Genomic DNA, 21,804 nt, shown 5'->3' on the forward strand with positions numbered 1-21,804 from the left:
TTCCAGATTTCTGTCTTTCTTACTCAAGCCATATTTAAGTGTAAAGGGGGTGTCACAAAGTGTATTGGTACAGCCACCACTAGATTGTATCTCACAGCCCCCTAAAAACTAGTGGGCCCTCTACTATATTTTCTGATTTCTGTATTTTTTTACACAAGGCATATTTAAGTTCACTACTGCTTGGCTTGCACAGTGTGAAGGGGGTGTCACAGAGTGTAATGGTACAGCCACCACTAGATTGTATCTCACAGCCCCCCAAAAACTAGTGGGCCCTCTACTATATTTTCTGATTTCTGTCTTTCTTACTTAAGGCATATTTAAATTCATTACTGCTTGCAGAGTGTAAAGGGGGTGTCACAGAGTGTATTGGTGCAGCCACCACCAGATTGTATCTCACAGCCCCCAAAAAACTATTGGGACCACTAGTATATTTACAGATTTCTGTCATTCTTACTCAAGCCATATTTAGGTTCACTACTGCTTGCAGAGTGTAAAGGGGGTGTCAAAGAGTGTATTGGTGCAGCCACCACCAGATTGTATCTCACAGCCCCCTAAAAACTAGTGGGACCACTAGTATATTTCCAGATTTCTGTCTTTCTTACTTTCTGACTTGGAGGTGCTTGGCTGCCCTGCCCCTAGTGTGTTTTTAGAGCGGGTCTTCAGTGCAGCTGGGGGCATCATCAGTCACTAATAAGCGCACCCGCCTTTCAAATGACAGCACTGACAGGCTGACGTTTATTAATTTTTTTTATTTATTTATGTCTTATTGAAGCCATATCCAAGCGCACTGCTAATTACCCTGTGTAATTAGCAGTGAGCTTGGTTGCGTGTGACAAGGGGTGGAACCTGGTGGCGGCTCTGCAACTCGGCAGCCTCACACCCACTTCTTCAACCTAGTGTTGCTGCCGTTCCTTAGAACCTACTCCAATTTGGTTGACTGGCTTACTAAGGTGCACCGCATCTGTACGCATTTCTGCAAGCCAACCAGGGAATGTTACCCCAACTGCTACAGTCAAATTCATTATCAAATTTAATTTAGCATCCTTGTCTTGTCCATTTCGAACCATATTATCTGTGGATGTCATCTTACTGGTGTCCTCTGCCATCCTTTCACCAGTACCTTCTACCTTTTTTCGATGTTGTAACTGTTTTGAAGGCAGGATTGACCAGGCCTTTCAACAGTAGCTTCTATCCTTCCTTGGATGTGGTTGTAGCCTTTTTGAAGGCAGGATTGACCAGGCCTTTCACAAGTAGCTTCTATCCTTCCTTGGATGTTGTAGTAGCCTTTTTGAAGGCAGGATTGACCAGGTCTTTTGAATAGACAGGCTACCACACTTGCCCTCTCTTAGAGACTCTTCAAAGGATTGAAAGTGTATTCATTCGATCAAATCAAATTCTGGGGCCTCTTAAGAAGACTGTATTGTTATTCTTCGTCCTTACCTCCAAAGATATGTCTCTCACGCACAACTGCATGAGGGGGTGAGGCTAAATCTAGCCATAATCCGGCTATTTTAGTTTTAGGCGCAGCAGCACTGCCGTGGGTAAGCGCCAACAGGCGGTGCTCAAACTGCTAAACAGCACCTTCTACCTTCCTTGGGTGTTTTAGCCGTTTTGAAGGCAGGATTGACCAGGCCTTTCACCAGTAGATTCTATCCTTCCTTGGATGTTGTAGTAGCCTTTTTGAAGGCAGGATTGACCAGGTCTTTTTAATAGACAGGCTATCGCACTTGCCCTCTCTTAGAGACTCTTTAAAGGATTGAAAGTGTATTCATTCAATCAAATCAAATTCCGGGGCCTCTTAAGAAGACTGTATTGTTATTCTTCATCCCTACCTCCAAAGATATGCCTCTCACGCACAACTGCTTGAGGGGGTGAGGCTAAATCTATTTTTATTGGATGATTGTATTGTCCATCTTGGTCTGGGTCTGTAGTGTCAGGCTAAGTTTTTGTGTGGTTCATATGCTACCTCTGTTTTTAATGGTTCTCTGTGTCCTCCCTGCCATGCTGTGTCAGGCTAAATTTGGGGGTGGTTCATATGCTACCTCTGTTTTTAATGGTTCTCTGTGTCCTCACCGCCATGCTGTGTCAGGCAAAGTTTTTGGGTGGTTCATCACATGCTACCTCTGTTTTAATGGTTCCCTGTATTCTTATTGCCATGCTGTGTCAGGCTGAGTTTTTGGTTGGTTCATATGCCTACCTCAGTTTTAACCAGGCCGTTGCCCAGAATTCAGCATAATGGTGCGATTAGGCAGCCTCAGAGGCATCCATACATGCTTCCCCCACTGTTTCCTGTTGTGTTGTGTTTCCATAATTTTTTGAAGTTGACAGGTTTTCACATGACTTTCCCTCTTTTGAACTTGGGTCCCCTGCAAAAATGCTCAAGTTTCCCATTGACTTCAATGGGGTTCATTACTCGAAATGAGCACTCGAGTATCGGGACATATTCGTCTCGCGTAACGAGCACCCGAGCATTTTAGTACTCGCTCATCACTACTTATAGCGCTCACATGTTTACCATGTGAGATGAGGAATGTGATAATTTAATAGTTCGGGTGATTTTGTGATTTTTTTTTTTCTTTTGAATTTTACACTCTACTTTACCCTTCAATCCCTCACGACCCGGGTTCAGCATAAATACAATGCTGAGGCTCAGATGGGTAGGATGAAGGGATTGCCCCTCCGCGATCGCATTGCCGGGGTGTGTGTGTGTGTGTGTGTGTGTGTGAATCCCCCCACTAGACACCATAGATAGGGGACACAAGCCATTAAAATGCAGCTGTCAGGCCCAGCTGCAAAGAGCCCTCTTTTCTTCCTCCTAAAGGCGGCAGGATGAGCATACTCGTCCTGTGTCGTTAAGGTGTTAATCAAAACCATATACTTTATGTTTGTACATTAATAAACAGCTACCTACAAGGAGTCTAAAATACCAATGTAGGACTGATATAAACTTAAAACAACCCAAATAACGTTTATTTGTAAAACAAATATACAATGCCAATATCTTACTGAAACAACAAGTGTTAATAAGTTTTTGGCAGAGGTATCAGGCTATGTTCACATAACGTTTTTTTTTTAGCTCCGTTTAAAACAATGTCCTTTATTTTGAGTCTAAAATAACGGACGTCATATAGCTGTCTGGCCTCCCCTTAGTGCAATGACTGGTGTTTGCAAATTATTCTAGTTTGGGATTACTAATTGGCCTTTGGGTGGGGCTTAATTCAAAAGTGCATTGAAATTATCGTATTTTCCAGCGTATAAGATGACTTTTTAACCCCGAAAAATCTTGTCAGAATTCGGGGGTTGTCTTATACGTCGGATATGGTCGCCCCACCGTATGGGGCGGCCATTTAAAAAAGCAAATGGTTAACTCACCTGGGCCCTTTCCCGGCCTCCGCGCGTCTTCTTCTCTAGTCCCATTCCCCGGCGCAGGCAGTGTGACATACACTGGCTGTGCCTGGGATGCCCGAAGCCCTCCCAAGGAGCCGAGCGTCTAACCGGAGACGCTCGGCTGCTTGGGAAAGCTTCGGAAGAATGACAAAGGGTTCGGGAGGCTCCGGAAATACCTGAAGCCTCTGTCATTCTTCCGAAGCTCTCCTGAGCAGCCAAGCGTCTCCGATTAGACGTTTGGCTCCTTGGGACGGCTTCGGGCATCCCCGTCGCTGCCATTGTATGTCACACTGCCTGCGCCGTGGAACGGGACCAGAGAAGAAAACAGGCCCAGGTGAGTTAACTGTTTGTTATTTTATTCATTTACCTATAGTTAACCCCTGCCTGACCATAACAGCGCTGCAGTCAGGCAGGGGTTAACATTTTCCGGTGTATAAGGTGAATAAGGGGTCGTCTTATATGCCCAGTCGCCTTATACGCCGGAAAATAAGGTAAAAACGGAGAAAGAACAGTGACATAAGTAAAACTGTGTGTTAACTACTAATAAGAAAAATCCGCTGTTTGCAAAAGACGTCTGAAAAAAATGATCACGTGTATTATTTTGGCGTCCACAGCAAAAACATCCTTTATTCAACACAATGTGTGCATTGGACGTCCGTCTTCCTATTAACTTCAATGCATTGCCATTGCAGTCAGTTAAATTGCGGCAAAAACTAAAGTTTTTTAAAATATGAAAATCAGTCGCCTTTTCTCTATTTTTGACGTTGTGTAAACATAGCCATACAGCGTTTGTTTTACTATTTAGGGTATTGAATTTATTTTTAAAAAACAATTATATACCACATGTGCTATTTTAAGCAGTTCTACATTCCAGAATTTAAACATTTGCTTTGCCTTGAAAACCTTACTAAGGGCAGTTTTTACATGCAACATTTTTTAACCCCTTCGTGCTGCAGCTAGTTTGGGCCTTAATGACCAGGCTAATTTTTCAAAATCTGACCTGTCTCACTTTATGCTCTTATAGCTCAGTGATGCTTTAACGTATGCTAGCGATTCTGAGACTGTTTTTTCGTGACATATGGCACTTTATGTTAGTGGCAAAATTTGGTCACTACTTTGTGTGTTTTTTGTGAAAAACATCAAAATATCATGAAAAATTTAAAAAATTTGCATTTTATGAACTTTGAAATTCTCTGCTTCTAAAAAAAGAAAGTCGTAGCACATAAATTAGTTACTAAGTCACATTACCAATATGTCTTCTTTATTCTGGCATAATTTGGTAAACATATTTTACTTTTTTAGGGTGTTATGGGGCTTAGAAATTTATCAGCAAATTATCACATTTTCGTGAAACTGATTTTTTTAGGGACCAGTTCTTTTTTTAAATGGATTTAGAAGTCTGGTATCCTGAAAAACCCCATAAGTGACCCCATTTTGGAAACTACACACCTTAAAGAATTAATCTAGGGGTATAATGAGCATTTTAACCCTACAGGGGCTGGAGGAAAGTATTCACAATTAGGCAGTAAAAAAATTGAAAATTTAAATTTTCCAATAATATATACGTTTAGATTAAAGTTTCTCATTTTCAAAAGGAATATGAGACAAAAAGCACCCCAAAATTTGTAATGCAGGTTCTCTTGAGTACAACGGTACCCCATATGTGGGCGTAAACCACTGTATGGGCACACAGCAGGGCTCAGAAGGAAGGGAGCGCCAATTAGCTTTTCCAATGCAAATTTTGCTGAAGAAGTTTCTGAGCGCCAGGTGCGTTTGCAGAGCCCCTGTAGTGTCAGCAGAGAGAAAACCCCCCATAAGTCACCCCATTTTGGAAAGTACACCCCTCAAAGAATTCATATTGGTGTGTGGTGACCATTTTGACCCCACAGGTATTACAGGAAAGTATTCAAAAGAAGACAGTAAAAATGAAAAACTCGAATTCTTCCAATAATATGCTCAATTTCACGAGGAACAAGAGGAAAAAAGTACCCCAAAATTTGTAACGCAGGTTCTCCTGAGTACAATGGTACCACATATGTGGGCATAAACCACTGCATGGGCACACAGGAGGGCTCAGAAGGGAAGGAGCGCCAATTAGCTTTTTCAATGCAGATTTTGCTGCAGAAGTTTCCGAGCGCCAGGTGCGTTTGCAGTGCCCCTGTAGTGCCAGCGGAGTAAAATCTCGCCATAAGTCACTCCATTTTGGAAATTGCACCCCTCAAAGTATTCATCTTGGTGTGTGGTGACCATTTTGACCCCACAGGTATTAGAGGAAAGTATTCAAAAGTAGACAGTAAAAATGAAAAACTCAAATTTTTCCAATATTTTGTTCTTTTAGTTTGAAATTTCTCAATTTCACGAGGAACAAGAGGAAAAAAGTACCACAAAATTTGTAACGCAGGTTCTCCTGAGTACAATGGTACCCCATATGTGGGCGTAAACCACTGTATGGGCACACAGGAGGGCTCAAAAGGGAAGGAGCGCCAATTAGCTTTTTCAATGCAGATTTTGCTGAAGAAGTTTCCGAGTGCCAGGTGCGTTTGCAGAGCCCCTGTAGTGTCCGCAGAGTAAAATCTCCCAATAAGTCACTCCATTTTGGAAAGTGCACCCCTCATAGAATTTATTTTGGGGTGTGGTGAGCATTTTGACCCCACAGGTATTTGAGGAAAGTATTCAAAAGTAGACAGTAAAAATGAAAAACTCGAATTTTTCCAATAATTTGTTCCTTTAGTTTGAAATTTCTCAATTTCATGAGGAACAGGAGAGAAATGTCACCCCAATATATGTAAAGCAGGTTCTCCTGACTAGAACAGTACCCCATATGTGGGCATAAACCACTGTATGGGCACACAGCCGGGCTCAGAAGGGAAGGAGCGCCAATTAGCATTTTCAGTGCAGATTTTTCTGAAGAAGTTTCTGAGCGCCAGGTGCGTTTGCTGAGCCCCTGTAGTGTCAGCAGAATAGATTCCCCCCAAAAGTCACCACATTTTGGAAAGAGCACCCCTCAAAGAATTCATCTTGGGGTGTGGTGACCATTTTTACCCCACAGGTATTAGAGGAAAGTATTCAAAATTGGCCAGTAAAAATGAAAAACTCGAATTTTTCCAATAATATGTTGGTTTAGTTTGAAATTTCTCAATTTGACGAGGAACAGGAGAGAAAACGTACCCCAAAATCTGTAACGCAGGTTCTCCTGAGTAAAACGGTACCTCATATGTGGGCATAAACCACTGTATGGGCACACAGCAGGGCTCAGAAGGGAAGGAGCGCCAATTTACAGGAGCAAAACCGCAACTAGTAATGGTTATTAGAATAGCGCAGTTACTAAAATAAAATAAAAAAAATTAGATAACAGGTAATGTGGGGTGGTTACGGGCAACCAGGGGTGGTTATGGGCAACCTGAGGTGGTTACAGGTAATCTGGGGTGGTTACGGACAACATGGGGTGGTCACGGGCAACCTGCTGTGGTTACAGGCAACGCGGGGTGGTTACGGGCAACGCGGGGTGGTTACGGGCAACGTGTGGTGGTCACGGGCAACCTGCTGTGGTTACGGCAACGTGGGGTGGTTACAGGCAACGTAGGCTGGTTACAGGCAACGTGGGCTGGTAACGGGCAACGTGGGCTGGTTACGGGCAACCTGCTGTGCTTACAGACAATCTGGGATGGTTACGGGAAACGTGGGGTGGTTACGGGCAACCTGCAGTGCTTACAGACAATCTGGGGTGGATACGGGCAACGTGGGGTGGTTACGGGCAACCTGCAATGCTTACAGACAATCTGGGGTGGTTACAGGCAACGTGGGCTGGTTACGGGCAACCTGCAGTGCTTACAGACAATCTGAGGTGGATATGGGCAACGTGGGGTGGTTACGCGCAACCTGCAGTGCTTACTGACAATCTGGGGTGGTTACGGGCAACGTGGGGTGGTTACGGGCAACGTGGGGTGGTTACGGGCAATGTGGGGTGGTTACAGATAAACTGAAGTTCTTATAGGCAATCTGGGGTGGATACCTGTAATCTGACATGGGCACCGCAATCTGGAGGGGGTCATTGGCAATTTGGGGTGGTCAGAGGCGACGTGTGGTGGTCAGAGGCGACGTGTGGTGGTCAGAGGCAACGTGCGGTGGTCAGAGGCATCATGGCGTGGTCAGAGGCATCGTGGCGTGGTCAGAGGCATCGTGGCGTGGTCAGAGGCATCGTGGTGTGGGCAGAGGCATCGTGGCGTGGTCAGAGGCAACGCGCGGTGGTTACGTGCAATCTGGGGGGGTTACATGTAATCTGGCATGATTACGGGGAACCTGGGTGGTTATGTGCAACCTGGAGGGGTTACAGACAATCTGGGATTGTTACTGATAAACTGAAGTGCTTATAGGTAATCTGGGGTGGGTACATGTAATTTGGGGTGGTTACGGGCAATCTGGAGGGGGTCACTGGCAATTTGCGGTGGTTACGGGCAACGTGCGGTGGTTACGGGCAACGTGCGGTGGTTACGGGCAACGTGCGGTGGTTACGGGCAATGTGCGGTGGTTGCGGACAACGTGCGGTGGTTACGGGCAACGTGCGGTGGTTACGGGCAACGTGCGGTGGTTACGGGTAATCTGGGGAGGGGTTAGGGGTAATTTGGGAGTAAACTGCAATTATTACTATAATAAAAAGTGTGTGTTTTATTTTTTGTATGTTTGTCACTTTTTGTACTTTACATATTCATTTTCACTGTATTACTATGATTACTGTGATATTTTCTATCACAGTAATCATAGTTCAGTGACAGAGACCAAATTGGTCTCTGTCACTTTAAATTTTCAGAGTTGGCTGGTTGTGAAGCGCATGCGCACTTCATAACCAGCCAGGACGTCGAGGAGGAAGGAGCTCCGTGGATCCGGTGAGTATATGGGGAAGGGGGAGGTGACTGGGGGACGGGGGTGACAGGGGGGGTGGGGGGCGACTTGGGGGGTGGGGGGACATCACTTTTTATCCCCTGTCACCAATCATTCATGGTGACAGGGGATAAAAAGTGCCGGGAGCACATGGTACAAGCGATCAGCGGTATATAGTATATACCGCTGATCGCTTGTACCGGGACCAAACAGGGGGGTCCCCGATGACTGCCCCATGCTCTCCGCTACCTCCGGTGGCGGAGAGCATGGGGCTTTCATTCATTTTAACTTTTTCATCGCTGTGAACCGACGTTAGTCGGTTCACAGCGATGGCGGCGGCCATCTTGGAAATGATGGCCGCCGGGGGAGGGGGGTTAGTTATCGGGGCACTAGGGGGGTCTGATCTGGGGTCTGATATACACTTATTTCATCTCCCCCCGCCGTAGATTCACGGCGGGGGGAGACGAAAGGCGGCGGCAGTACCGGTAATCCCCTTTACCGACGGCCGCCGCTATAACGTTAATAGCGGCGATCGTCGGTAAGGGGGGGGGGGCCGGGACGGACCGCACACACTGCCCCAACCCCTCAGCTACCTCCGGTAGCTGGGGGGATGGGGTGGGGGCCGACCCGGCCCCGCAGCCTTATTCTCTGCCATCGCCGTAAAAAGCTGATGGCAGCAGAATAAGGACCATTAGTGACCGCCGTAGAAAGCCGTATCGGCGGTCACTAAGGGGTTAAGTGGATGTGTATATATATATATATATATATATATATATATTTAGCTATTTTGTCCAGTTATGCTGCAGTTAGATGATAAATAAAATTATTAGTAAAACACTAAAGCAGTTGGATCCAACAGTAGAAAAGTTCTTTCAACATTCCTTTCATACATATATATATATATTTAACCCCTTTCAAGACCTTAGGGGCGTAGCGAGGGGGGAGGGGCAGGGGGGGCAGCTGCCCCGAACGCAGAGAACAGGGTGGGGGGGCAGCACAGAGAGCAGGATGGCAGTGGATGAGGCAGCCTGGTGGCAGTCCTGCCCTCTGTCAGTGTGGGGAGGAAGGGAGGATGTTTAGCTAATCAGCAGAGGTACTTCTTATACTGTACTGTCTCCTGGCTGCTGTCTAGCAATGATTTGCGCAAAATCGCTGCATTTTTTTTCTGCAATTTTGCTCAAACACAGGCTTAACAGCAGCCAGGAGACAGTACAGTTACTGTCTACTGGCTGTTACTGTAGAAATTGAAGGACCTTTACATGTGACTATGATGTCATGGCAGGTCCTGTATGTACACTGCACTATGGAGGAGGAAGAAAGAAGATACACGTGTGTGGAAAGGGGAGGACAATCAGGGGTGCCCAGTCTGGGGAGGAGGTACAGGGTGTCCAGTCTGGGGAGGAGGTACAGGGTGTCCAGTCTTGGGAGGAGATACAGAGTGTCCAGTCTGTGGTGGAGGTACAGGGTGCCCAGTCTGGGGAGCAGGGAGAAGGGTGCCCAGTCTGGTAAGGAGGTAGAGGGTACCCAGTCTGGGGAGGAGGGTGAAGAGTGCCCAGTCTGATGTGAAGAGGGCGTCAGGGGGTACAGGTTTACCAGTCTGGGATGGGGGAGACCCACAAGAGATTTGGGGTCTAGTGTCTATTTAGGGGTCTGGTTGTACATTATTCTATGGTTAATCCCTCAATTACTGCCCTCTCCAAATATATATATATGTGTGAAGTTTTTAACATGTGTTATATGGTTCTTAATTGGGGGTTAGTCATGTGATGTACAGCACTACCCTTTATATAGCAATATGAGCTTGTATGTATCATGCTTCAGTTGTGAACAAGGCGCGAGAAGCGCTGAAACGCGTAAACTTTTATTACTGTCCTATGTGAAGATTGTCTAATAAAGTATGGAATTTTAATGGTATATGCCGACCTGGTGCTGGACTTTCTTCTCTGATATATATATATATATATATATATATATATATATATATCCTTTATATAAACCTTACCTACTATCTGCAGGGGTAGAGAACCTTGGCTCCCCAGCTGTTGCAAAACTACAACTCCCATCATGCCTGGATAGTATTTTTCTTTAGAAGCATTCTTTCTAGGTGGGAAAATGGAGAACATGGGGGCCCACAGAGGCTGTCTATGTTCACACAACATTGTTTTTGCAATGGAATCAGCCTCTGTTCTTTACTGCAGGGGTGGAATTGCATTGAAGTCAATGCAATGACATCCGCTGTGTCCACACAGCGTTTAGCACGGGCGTTAAAATAATGCATGTGCCTATTATTTCCAAATGCTGTCCACTGAACAGCATCTGAAAATAGCTGTTCACACAATGTAAATTGCAGCGGTGGCCGTACTTTACATTGAAGTGAATGGCTAATTGATTTGCAGGAATGGCTAATTGATTTGACGGTGCCCGCAAATCAATGTTGAAAAAAGAATGTTCCTGCAGCCGATACAGAGGTATCGGCTGCAGGACCATCCTAAATGCGGACGCTGTTAAACATTGTGTGAACATCTTATATTAGGCCCCTGCCGCCTCTTAGTGAATACGGACGGCCGGGCACCCGTCCAGCGTACTAGATCTACACCATCTTCCAGCTGGTGTAGATTTGAATCCGGATTTATGCCTCCTCCCTGCCTTGTCAAACCCCCCCCCCCCTCAAGCTCCCCCAGCCTGCCCATCGGGCAAGCGGGGCATTCAGCAGGCGTACGCCAGAAGGAAGGGGCCAATCTGCACCTTCTCCCTGGCATATGGTACATAAATGTCCCTCTAGATATTTAAGTAGTTAACTGTTACTGTTACTGATACTTTTTTGCCATGATTAAGAATTCTTTTAGTTTAAAAACACATTGTTGTATTTCCTAGTACAGTAAACCATGCTTGTTTCTTTTACATTCTTCAAGAGAAGTCCTTGAATCACTTGATTAAAAAAAAAAACTTGCTTTTTAATGAGAAGAGAAAAGGGCAGCAGGACCACATGTCAGTGCAGCTCCACCCCTATGCCTACGTATCCAGCATTGCAATGATTGCTAGGCGTCAAAGTAGACTTTGATGTCAGAGCTCTGTGTCCTACTGCTATAAGGACTCACATATAACCTTTTGGATGGAATGTATTGCATATTTTTGGCTAATTATTAAAAACACAAATGTGTGTTTGATGGTATTCTATATATAGATGTGACTCTCAAGGTATTTTCTGAGACATGTTCTACTTGTTGCAAAGCTGGTTTTTAGGTCATAATTTTATCCTCTTTTTGGAATTTATATTGGTCAGTATTTTGGTCTGTAATTTGAGCCAAACCTAGAAGTGGAGCCAATGCAAAGAAAAACTGTAATGGAAAGATTTGAACAGTTTTCAGTGTTTTGGGTCCATTCCTGGTTCTGACTTAAGAGTTGTCTAATGATTATTAGGGGAATGCATTTATCTATGTAATTCCCTGTTTTATACATTATATAATAAAGAGCCTATGCACTATATCTACTGAAGTAAGCTCAGGCTCTGGAAACGCGTTATATTTGTGCTTACTTCTATAAACGCTTTTTGCTTTTTTGCATCCTAAACAACTACTCCTGTGAATTTGTTGAAGGTAGCACTGAAATAGAGAATTGGTGCGCTTTTTTCTGTTTATCTATCTTTGCATTGTTTTATAAAAGGCTGATGTGACACAACTCATGCAAATAACTCTGTATGTAGAGATAATTTTTTTTATCATAGCACTTTTGTGTTAAAAAGTTTATCCTGTGTGTAACTGCCTAGCATTCCATCTGACTGAGTAATACATTTTCCAATATGTACATCACATCGCTCTTAGCCAAAGTAGGTTATATGAAGTAGAATACGCATCTACGTTGTTGAATTACAGGGTGAGTCACTGTAAAAGTACCTACGGCTTGCTATGTTCCCTTCTGAGGAACTCAGTTTTATGAAAAACACATGCTATGTACAGTACACTTAGACATAATATAGTCACATTCTTAAAAAAAAAACAAAAAAACTACAGATTTAGTAACTACTTTGTGAACTTGAGATTACTATGAAGACTGTAATGTGGTCATATTGGTTATCTTACCCATAAACTCAAAAAAACTCACCTGGAAAGTTTTAAAAGAACAAGATGGGATCCCTTTGGCCCATGAACCAGCTGAGAAATGTTGAAAACTTGTCTATGTTTTTGTGTTCTGCTGTAGATATTGTGTATTCCTAGCCATGCTTCATAGTCTTTTAGGTCAACATCTCTAGATAATATAATAACAAATAGGTAATTAACACCTATAATTAAGGACCTAAACATCAAGTAATTTCTTTTGTGGCTTTATGAAACTTAACACATTTACAACATATGGCCTAGTGACTACATTCTACCCATGATTCATAATGTACACTTTACGGCTATGGACACCTTTAAGTCTGCAATGTTCCTTTCTTCATAGCATGCAGCCTATTTCTAGGTTATGATGTTTTTCATGTGAGTGTATCCTCCCGGTACTACATGCTGAATGTAAGGTTCGTGAGTTCAGGAAACTAGAGTGTGCCTTGGCGGTTATGCTTTCTCTCCACATTTTACAATGCAGACAAATTTTATATGTTCTCTATCTTTAAAGGAGAAGTCGGCAAAAATTTTTATTAAAGTATTGTATTGGCCCAAGAGCTGTGCAGGCTGTGACTGCTGGAGAGGATGATGGCAGGGGGACACTGAGGGACACAGGGCACTGGAGGGACACTAAGCCATCATCCTCTCCAGCAGCCATAGCCCGCACAGCTCTGGGAGTCGGGTCGTGACATCACCATTTTATCCAGGAAGTGACATCACCATTTAATCCAGGAAGTGAAGCCTTGATGCAGTAGTAAGTGCAGGGAAAAAAGAACTTTATGTGCATTTCCTGTAATAAGTGTATATTGCTGATTTGTATAACTTTTGGGGGGGCTTTAATAAAAAATTTCTTTCCTTTTCATACCCACTGAGAAAAAACATGTATTGTAAATTGTGGGTTTTGTTGTCTTTGATTTGTACATGGAACTTCCTTTGTATTTATATTAGTTACAAAGATTTACATATTTACCCAGAGAGGAAACATTGGCTTGCTGTAAGAACCCATTTCTCATTTACAAGAGATCCTCCACATTTATGTCCATTCCTGCAAAATGAAATGCCAAGGTAAAATGTAAACTATTAGAGCATTTGTTCAGAAAGGAGAGAAGCATACGTGCTCATTTTTCAGGGTATATTTGACATTTAAAAATATGGGAGTGTTGGGGAGGTTATCATTTACGTGACATGTCATGGATGTTATCCAAGAATGTAAATGTTATGTGATTACAAAAGCATTTAGTTTCAATTCACCTCTGGCTAACACTAGATTTGTTACTCTTACTCCAGTACTAGAATCCAAAAGGGCAGCAATTAAAGGGAAGGGGTTAGCTTTACACAGTTAATCCAAATCACACAGATGTTTAAAACTTCAGAGAGCCGGACTGGATAAATCCCAGACTAATTTACGGCTGATCTTTATTGCAAGGGAAAGACAGCAGGATAATATAAATGCTTGTTTGTTTTTTCTTGTTTCTTTTCCTTTTTTGTTTCCTGTAGGTCTGTTTTTCGACAGGGGGATCAAACATCTGGTTAAACTAAGCAAATCTGATTCACTTATGCCCTGTTCTAATCTTCAATAGCTCAAAGCAAAGAATGTATTAGTCAGTGAGCTGACTTGCCAATACTCTACAAAAGTAGTCGCTGCCTACACATATAGCCGACATTAATACAACCACTGGTGTGTATTTGTTTCATAAACTCAGAGGAGGGTGAAGGCTATAAAATCAGAAGTTTAAGAGGGGGAGGAAAGCCTACTATTTTACATGTCAGGACATGCCATGAGTTATAATAACGTTGGTTTATTCTGTAAAGTGCATTGCACACTTGTATTACAAAAGGCAGCGATAGAGGATGTGCCTTATCTGAACAAAGAGACTTCATGCTGAGTACAATTATGTACATAGTATTAGACATTAGAAAATTGGGCTTTGAATGAAACAAGGCACCCTAATGTGTGCACAAGTACAAAGCTTGTTATGTTTCTATGAAAATTAAAACCTTCTTCCAGACTGTAAGTTAACTTTTAAAGGAAAAATCATTTACCGATAAGCCTTTTTATTTTATGTATATGCCATGTACAGTCTCACTGAGCTTCAGTAGGAGAAAACTGTATTTTATGGAGGGGCATACCAAGCATCTATAAATTTCCATAGCAATACTTGAAACAAGACCCTGTGATTTTTCGTACTCTACCAAGAGCAAGAAAGGTCAAGTGGGTATAGATTCACACCGACAGCTCCTGTCCATATGGGCAAAGGAACGCTTGTAGTATTGCCACCAGCTCTCATTGGATAAAAAAAATATATCGGGCCAGAAGCCAGCCCTGTAGTATGTAGTGTTAGCCTGAGAACACAGGTGTGTGGATTTGTGGATCGAGATTAAATGGAATATTTAATTACCTTTACAGCACACTAAACAACACACTATATGCACGCTAGCAAATATATGCAATGGTCCGATATGCAATGGTCAGATATAGTTTTAGCAGTGGTCAATTACTGTTTTGCAGGGCCGTATTTACCACTAGGCACTCGTCAAAAATAGAGAAAAGGTGTCTGCTTTTGCAATTTTAGGCTATGTTCACACAACGTGAACACCCGGCCATTCTGTGACCCCGGCCGGGTCACGGAACGGCCTGATCATTCCGGCCGGTACTTAAGTATCGGCCGGGAGATCTTTCCGGCCGTGGAGCTCTGATGCATAAGAGCTTTCCATAGCACACAGTGAAGCAAGCGGCTCCAGTGAAGCAAGCGGCCGGAGCCGCTTGCTTCACTGTGTAAACTGACAGGTGTTTCTGCGGCCGGAATTCACTGAATTCCAGCCGCAGAAAACTGACATGTCAGTTTTTTCCGGCGCCGCATGGGATCACGGCCGGAGCACATACGATGTGTGAACGCTCCGGCTGGGATCCCATTGAAAATAAGGCTATTTTCCACCCCTCAAAACTACGGCAGTAGTTCTGCGGCGAGAACTACATCCGTAGTTTTACGTAGTGTGAACATAGCCTTAAAAAACGTCACAATTTAACTGACTGCAATGACAATGCATTGAAGTCAATGGAAAGACGGACGTCCAATGCACACAATGTGTTGAATAACGGACGTTTTTACCGCAGACGTCTTTTGCAAACAGTGGACTTTTTTCAGTTTTTACTATTAAATTCAATAGATTTTTCAATAAAGACACACCCAAAGCAAGTGCTCATCGAAGCATTTCTCTCCTCATCTTTCTCCTTGCTAAGGGAGAAGGATATTATAGAAAGTCTATCTTCGGGTGGGTTCACACTAAAAAATCTGTGTAGATAAGTTCCAGTGGTTTCCGTCACTTATTCCCGTTTGTAGCGGCACGAATCTCCGCTGGCTCCATAGACACCATTCTATTCACACTAGTTCTTTCAGTGGGAGGCAGAATCCTCCCAGCCATAGAATGGTGTCTATGGAGTTGGCGGAGAAGCTCGCCGCCGTGAACGGGAACGAGCAACGGAATCTGACAGAACGTATCCGTGCAGATTCTGTAGTGTAAACCCACCCTTCTGCAGCAAGGAGAGAAGTGCTTAGCCAAACCCTCCACCCTTCTTGTTTTAGTAATCAGTGGGGATCTCAGCAAATGTTTTTTTAAAACAATAGTAATACTTTAACCCTTTAAGGACACTTTTATTGTTTGGTCTATGGGGCTGTATAAGGTGTCATTTTTTGCGCTGCAATCTAATCTTTCTTTTGGTACCTTGTTTGCGTATATGCAACTTTTTGATCACTTTTTATCACCTTTTTTCTGGATTTAATGTAAACCAAAATGCGCAATTTTGCACTTACGCTGTTTACAGTGCGAGAACAGGAATGTAATCATTTAATAGTTCCAAATATGTTTAGTTATTTATTTTTATTTATATTTGTTTCACTTACATTAATTAGAAGCTCCCTGGGGGACTTCTATATACACAGCACTGATCTCCCATTGAGATCAATACTGTGTATATAATTCAGCAATGAACCATCAGATCGGTGCTCTATTATATTGGTCTGCTGCATACCCTCTACACCAGAGATGTCAAACTCTGGCCCGCGGGCCAGTGCCATTATTTTTGGCCCGCCTAGGAAATCCGATGATTCCCTAGAGCTGGCCCACCATAGGACACTGCAAGAGATTATAATATGGGTGGTCTTCTGGACCGCCCATACTATAATCCAGGGTTTCGCAGGTACGTGGGAAAGGGGGGGGGGAAATAAACTTTTGATTTTAGTGCCGGGACACTGCTATCACTCAGCAGTGTCCCGGCACCCATCCCTGCGGCGGCTCTGATGTCTCTCCCCCCTCCAGCAGCAGCAGCTCACCCGCGGCACCAGCATTCTGTGTGGGTGATGCTGCTGGGGGGAGGGAGTGAAGTCACGGCCGTTCCTATCAGCCGGAGACCACGGGAGGCGCCGGTACTGACATCCTCCGGACTCCGCTCAGCTGGTGATAATACCCCGACTTCCCTTCCCTCCTGGACCCCGCTCAGCTGGTGATAATACCCCGACTTCCCTTCCCTCCTGGACCCCGCTCAGCTGGCGATAATACCCCGACTCCCCTTCCCTCCCGCACCGCACTCTGCAGATAGCGTCAGCCCGCCCTCCCCCGGGCTCAGCATCGGGTGATAGGTCCTGGGATGGAAAGTGCGGGTGCTATGTGTCCTCGATATCAGGGGCGCAATCGCCTCATAGCACCCGCACTCTCCTCCCCGGGACCCATCGCCCGATGCTAAGCCCGGGGGAGGACGGGCTGCCGCTATCTGGAGAGTGCGGTCCGGGAGGGAAGGGGAGTCGGAGTATTATCGCCAGCTGAGCGGGGTCCAGAGGATGTTAGTACCGGCGCCTCCCGTGGTCGCTGGCTGGTAGGAGCGGCCGTGACTTCTCTCCCTCCCCAGCTGCATCACCCACCAGCGGGTGCTATGAGGCGCTTGTGCCTCCAACATCAAATTCAACCCCCTTTCTTCTCCTCCTCCTCTCACCCCTATCATCTCCTCTCTACCCCAATCATCTCCTCTCACCCATATCATCTCTTCTCTACCCTCATCATCTCCTCTCACCCCATCATCTCCTCTCACCCTCATCATCTCCTCTCCACCCCATCATCTCCTCTCACCCCCTCCATCTCCTCAACTCACCCCATCATCTCCTCAACTCACCCCCATCATCTCCTCTCTGCCCCCTCTATATCCTCTCTGCCCCATCATCTCCTCTCACCCCAATCATCTCCTCTCTGCCCCTCCACCTCCTCTCATCTCCATCACCTTCTCTTACCCCCATTACCCTTCACCTCCTCTTTTTTCCTCTCCCCCTTCACCTCCTCTATCCTCCTCTCTCCCCTGTCCTCCTCTCCCCCTTCACTTTCTCTCCCTTCCTCTCCCCGTTTCACCTCCTCTCCCTTCCTCTCCCTCTTCACCTCCTCTATCACCCTCTTTCCTTCTTTTCCCCCTCAGACCTTACTTTCCCCTTGATCTCCTTGTGGCTCAGAGGCTGTAGAAGAGAGGAAGACCCGCTCCATACCCGGATTAGGTGAGTATGATGTTTGTGTGTGTGTGTGTTGGGGCAGGAGGGGGAGGGAGTAGAATGGTTGGTATTACTATGGGGGCAGAGCACGGGGCATTACTATATGGGGGGTCATAGAAGGGGATATTATTTTTAAATGAGGGATCCTAAATACGGGGACAACCCACACACCTACTCACTTTACAGCACATGACACCAAACAGCGGAATTATTACTGTATGGGAGCCTATCGTAGTGCAAAGTGCTTGGTGATGCACTCTGACAGGGGCAGGAACACTGCAGGCCACTCTAAAAGTTCCATATATGCTGCTTGTGCGTTTCAATGAATATCAAGGTTAGCCCGCGAGTTTGTCCAAGCTTTTAATTTCGTCCCACTGTCTATTTGCGTTTGACACCCCTGCTCTACATGGATTGCTGAGCAGGGACCAGTGTCATTCTGACGCTGAGCCCGGCCAGCTCATCACAACGGATCTCCCCTCGGCGATCGCATCACAGGGGGGATCCCCCACTAGACACCAGGGACAGGGGGCACATACACTATTCAAATGCAGCTGTCAGCTTTGACAGAGAGAATAGAGAATGATGATGATTTACCTATGTCTCAGACTGACCATCCATCCATTCTTATCCTGTGCTGGACTTCCATTTACAACTCTAAGCTGCTTTGTTGATGCACATGAACCTGGGTCTGAAAACAAAATTGGATTACATAGTCAGTTTGTCTCATGTAATTGTTGCAAGTATACTATATTTTAGTACTTTATAAAAAAAATAACAAAAACATACAATAACATATAAATAACATTCTTTCTGTTCAATTAACCTCTTAAGGACAACATTTTCTTTTTTGAGTCTTGGATTTGAAAAAAAATTTGCAAGACCAATTGTACTTTGTAACTGCACTCTTGCAAAAAATTCAGTTTTTCCAATGTAGGTGGCTTTGTTTTTATGTTGTATGTATGTACTGTACGTATTTATTTATTTTGTAACTTTTATCTTTCATTGTGTAGCTTGTCAGCTAGCTCAGCTTGTGTAGGGTTTTGTGAGGGCTTATTTTTGGCACCGTGATTTGTAGTTTTTATGGTAACATTTTTTTTTTTTGGGGGGGGGGGGCGCAATGTGACTAAAAATCTGTACTTTGCCATATTTTTACACTTACGCTGTTTAATTTGTGAGATTAGGAATGCAATAGTTTAATAGTATTAAATAATTAACAGTAATTTAACAGTTTCAAATATATTGAGCCAATTCGGACCACTGCACAACTAATAACACACCAGTGCAATTAAAATGTCACTGTCAGTTTTTAACAGCAACATCTAAATAGTTAAATAGTTGGTACGGCGATTCCTCAGTGCCGGCTATTAGGGGCGGCTATTGGGGAGTCGCCATGTATAAAAGGGGCTCAAGTGTCCCTTCATACACTGCTGACGGTACCAGGATAAGTATGCTTCTCATGTGTTGTCAACAGGTTGTCACTTTGAGGCTACCGTCACACATGGAAGTTTTTTCAAAACTGCCACTGAAGTTTTCAAAACAATACTTAGAATGGATTCAAAAGTAATGGGAAATATAAAGAAAGGCTTTATAATTCTTTTTCCTGCTAGATCCACTTCAGTCTTTGGCTAAAATATACCATAAAAAATTTTCATACAAACTGCCGTGTGTGACAACAGACTGTACATATAGTAGTATAGTTGTGTCCACTATTATTTTTCTTTGAATTTAGTTAAAGTGGTATTCCCACCTTAACTAATATAGTAACTCTTGTAAAGCTCATCAAGTTATTTGTTTTTGCAAATACATTTATATAGCAAACTTCCTTTATTTATGTGATATGCCTGCTCCTTCCCTCCTATTGTTGACAGCCTGCTGTCTAAGTTGCAGACCACCATTTTTCTCTAAAAACAGTGGTCTGGCTGATGTATATATAAAGTAGATATAGTGTATATCTATGTATATATTTCTATACATCGACATTATAGATATTTATACACCAGACAGACCACTGCTTTTAGAGCATAGTGGTAGTCTGCAACCCAGACAACAAGCTGTCAACATTGGGAAGAAAAAGAAGCATATCAGGAGAAGGAGGAAAGTTTGCTAAATTAATGTATTTGCAAAAATACTGATGGGCCCTAAAATTATAACTATATTAACCCTTAGACGACCCTGGACGTAGGGTTACGTCATGGAAGTCTGTCCCCAGACGACCCATGACGTAACCTTACGTCCTGGGTGTTTTTCCCGCTATGAAGCGCGCTCCGGAGCGGAGCGCGCTTCATAGCAGGTGGGGGCCGGCTGCAATCAGCAGCCGGGACCTCACCGGTAATGACACGCTGCAGCGATCGCGGCGTTTAAGTGTAAGTGACAGGGGGAGTCCCCTGTCACTTACCGATCGGGACCCCCGCAGTGTGACTGCGGGGGTCCCGATCATTGAAACGGACTGCCGGAGGTCTCTCACCTGCCTCCGTGCGGTCCGATCAGCGATCTGCTACACTGAGCCTGCACAGGCAGGCTCAATGAGCAGAGCGCCGATAACACTGATCAATGCTATGCCTATGGCATAGCATTCAACAGTGTAGAAATCAAAGTAGTGTATGTAGAAGTCCCCCAAAGGGACTTCAAAAGTGTAAAAAAAAAAAGTTCAAAACACTATTACACTACCCCAAAGCCCCTCCCCCAATAAAAGTCTAAATCACCCCCCTTTCCCATTATATAAATAAAACATATAAAAATGAATAAATAGATAAACATATAACATACCGTAGCGTGCGTAATTGTCCGATCTATTAAAATATAATAAGCGTCATTGCGATCGGTAAACGGCGTACACGAAAAGAGGGGAAAAAGTGCGCAGATTACCGATTTTATGTTACATTATATATTAAAAAAATCAATAAAAAGTGATCAAAACGTCCGATCTTCACAAATATGGTATTAATAAAAACTAGAGATCATGGCGGAAAAAATGACACCCCATACAGCCCCGTAGGTGAAAAAATAAAACCGTTACAAGCGTCACAATAGGCCCATTTTATTAATATTTAATTGCCAAAAAAAAGGATTTCATAAAAAAATACATATATAACATTAGAGAATCTGTGTAACCTGCATATGGTTGTGTTCGGGCTGACCTATAGAATAATAGTGTCATGTCGCTGTTACCATATAGTGCATTACGTAGACAAAGGAACCCCCCAAATGTTACCATATTGCATTCTTATTTACGATTTCACCTATTTATATCTTCATAAATAATGTATTTGGAATTCCATCATACATGTTATGGTAAAATGAATGACGCCATTACACAGTACAACTATTCCTGAAAAAAACAAGCACTTACACGGCCTGTAGATAGAAAACTGAGAGTGCTGGAGCTCTTAGAAGGGGAGGAGGGAAAAACGAAAGCACTAAGATCAAAATTTGCGCGGTCCACTGGGTCATTTTGGGCCTGGTCCTCAAAGGGTTAATTGTGGTGGAAATACCTCTTTAACCCCTTAAGGTCAAAGCCAATTTTCGTTTTTGCACTTTTGCTTTTTCCCCTTTGTGTTTAAAAGGCCATAGCACTTGCACTTGCATTTTGAGAGACCCATATGAGCACTTATTTTTTGCAAAACCAATTGTACTTAGCAATGACAGGCATTATTTTTCCATAAAATATGCTGCGAAACCGGAAAAAAATAATTTGCGCAGTCAAATTGAAAAAAAAAAACGGAATTTGTTTGGATTTCGGGAAGTTTTGCATTTACGCCGTTCGCCCTGGGGTAAAACTGACTTGTTATATATGTTCCTCAAGTCATTACGATTACAACGATATATAACATGTATAACTTTTCTTTTATCTGATGACTTTTAAAAAATTCGAACCATTGTTAACAAATATATGTTCCTTAAAATCGCTCCAT

General features: G+C 43.8%; 1 protein-coding gene across 2 annotated transcripts in view; it reads right to left on the reverse strand.

Annotated features, from left to right (window-relative positions):
* Positions 1 to 21,804, reverse strand: part of HGF (hepatocyte growth factor) — a 92,952-nt gene that overhangs the window by 11,931 nt on the left and 59,217 nt on the right. For both annotated transcript variants that reach the window (XM_069978300.1, XM_069978291.1), the window contains exons 13-15: positions 18,488 to 18,581; positions 13,336 to 13,410; positions 12,367 to 12,510 (exon numbers count right to left, since the gene is read on the reverse strand). In XM_069978300.1, the coding sequence (XP_069834401.1) occupies positions 12,367 to 12,510; positions 13,336 to 13,410; positions 18,488 to 18,581 (313 nt within the window). The remainder of the gene's footprint in view (positions 1 to 12,366; positions 12,511 to 13,335; positions 13,411 to 18,487; positions 18,582 to 21,804) is intronic.

This window comes from Dendropsophus ebraccatus, chromosome 1 (genome assembly GCF_027789765.1).
Source record: "Dendropsophus ebraccatus isolate aDenEbr1 chromosome 1, aDenEbr1.pat, whole genome shotgun sequence".
Lineage (NCBI taxonomy): Eukaryota > Metazoa > Chordata > Amphibia > Anura > Hylidae > Dendropsophus > Dendropsophus ebraccatus.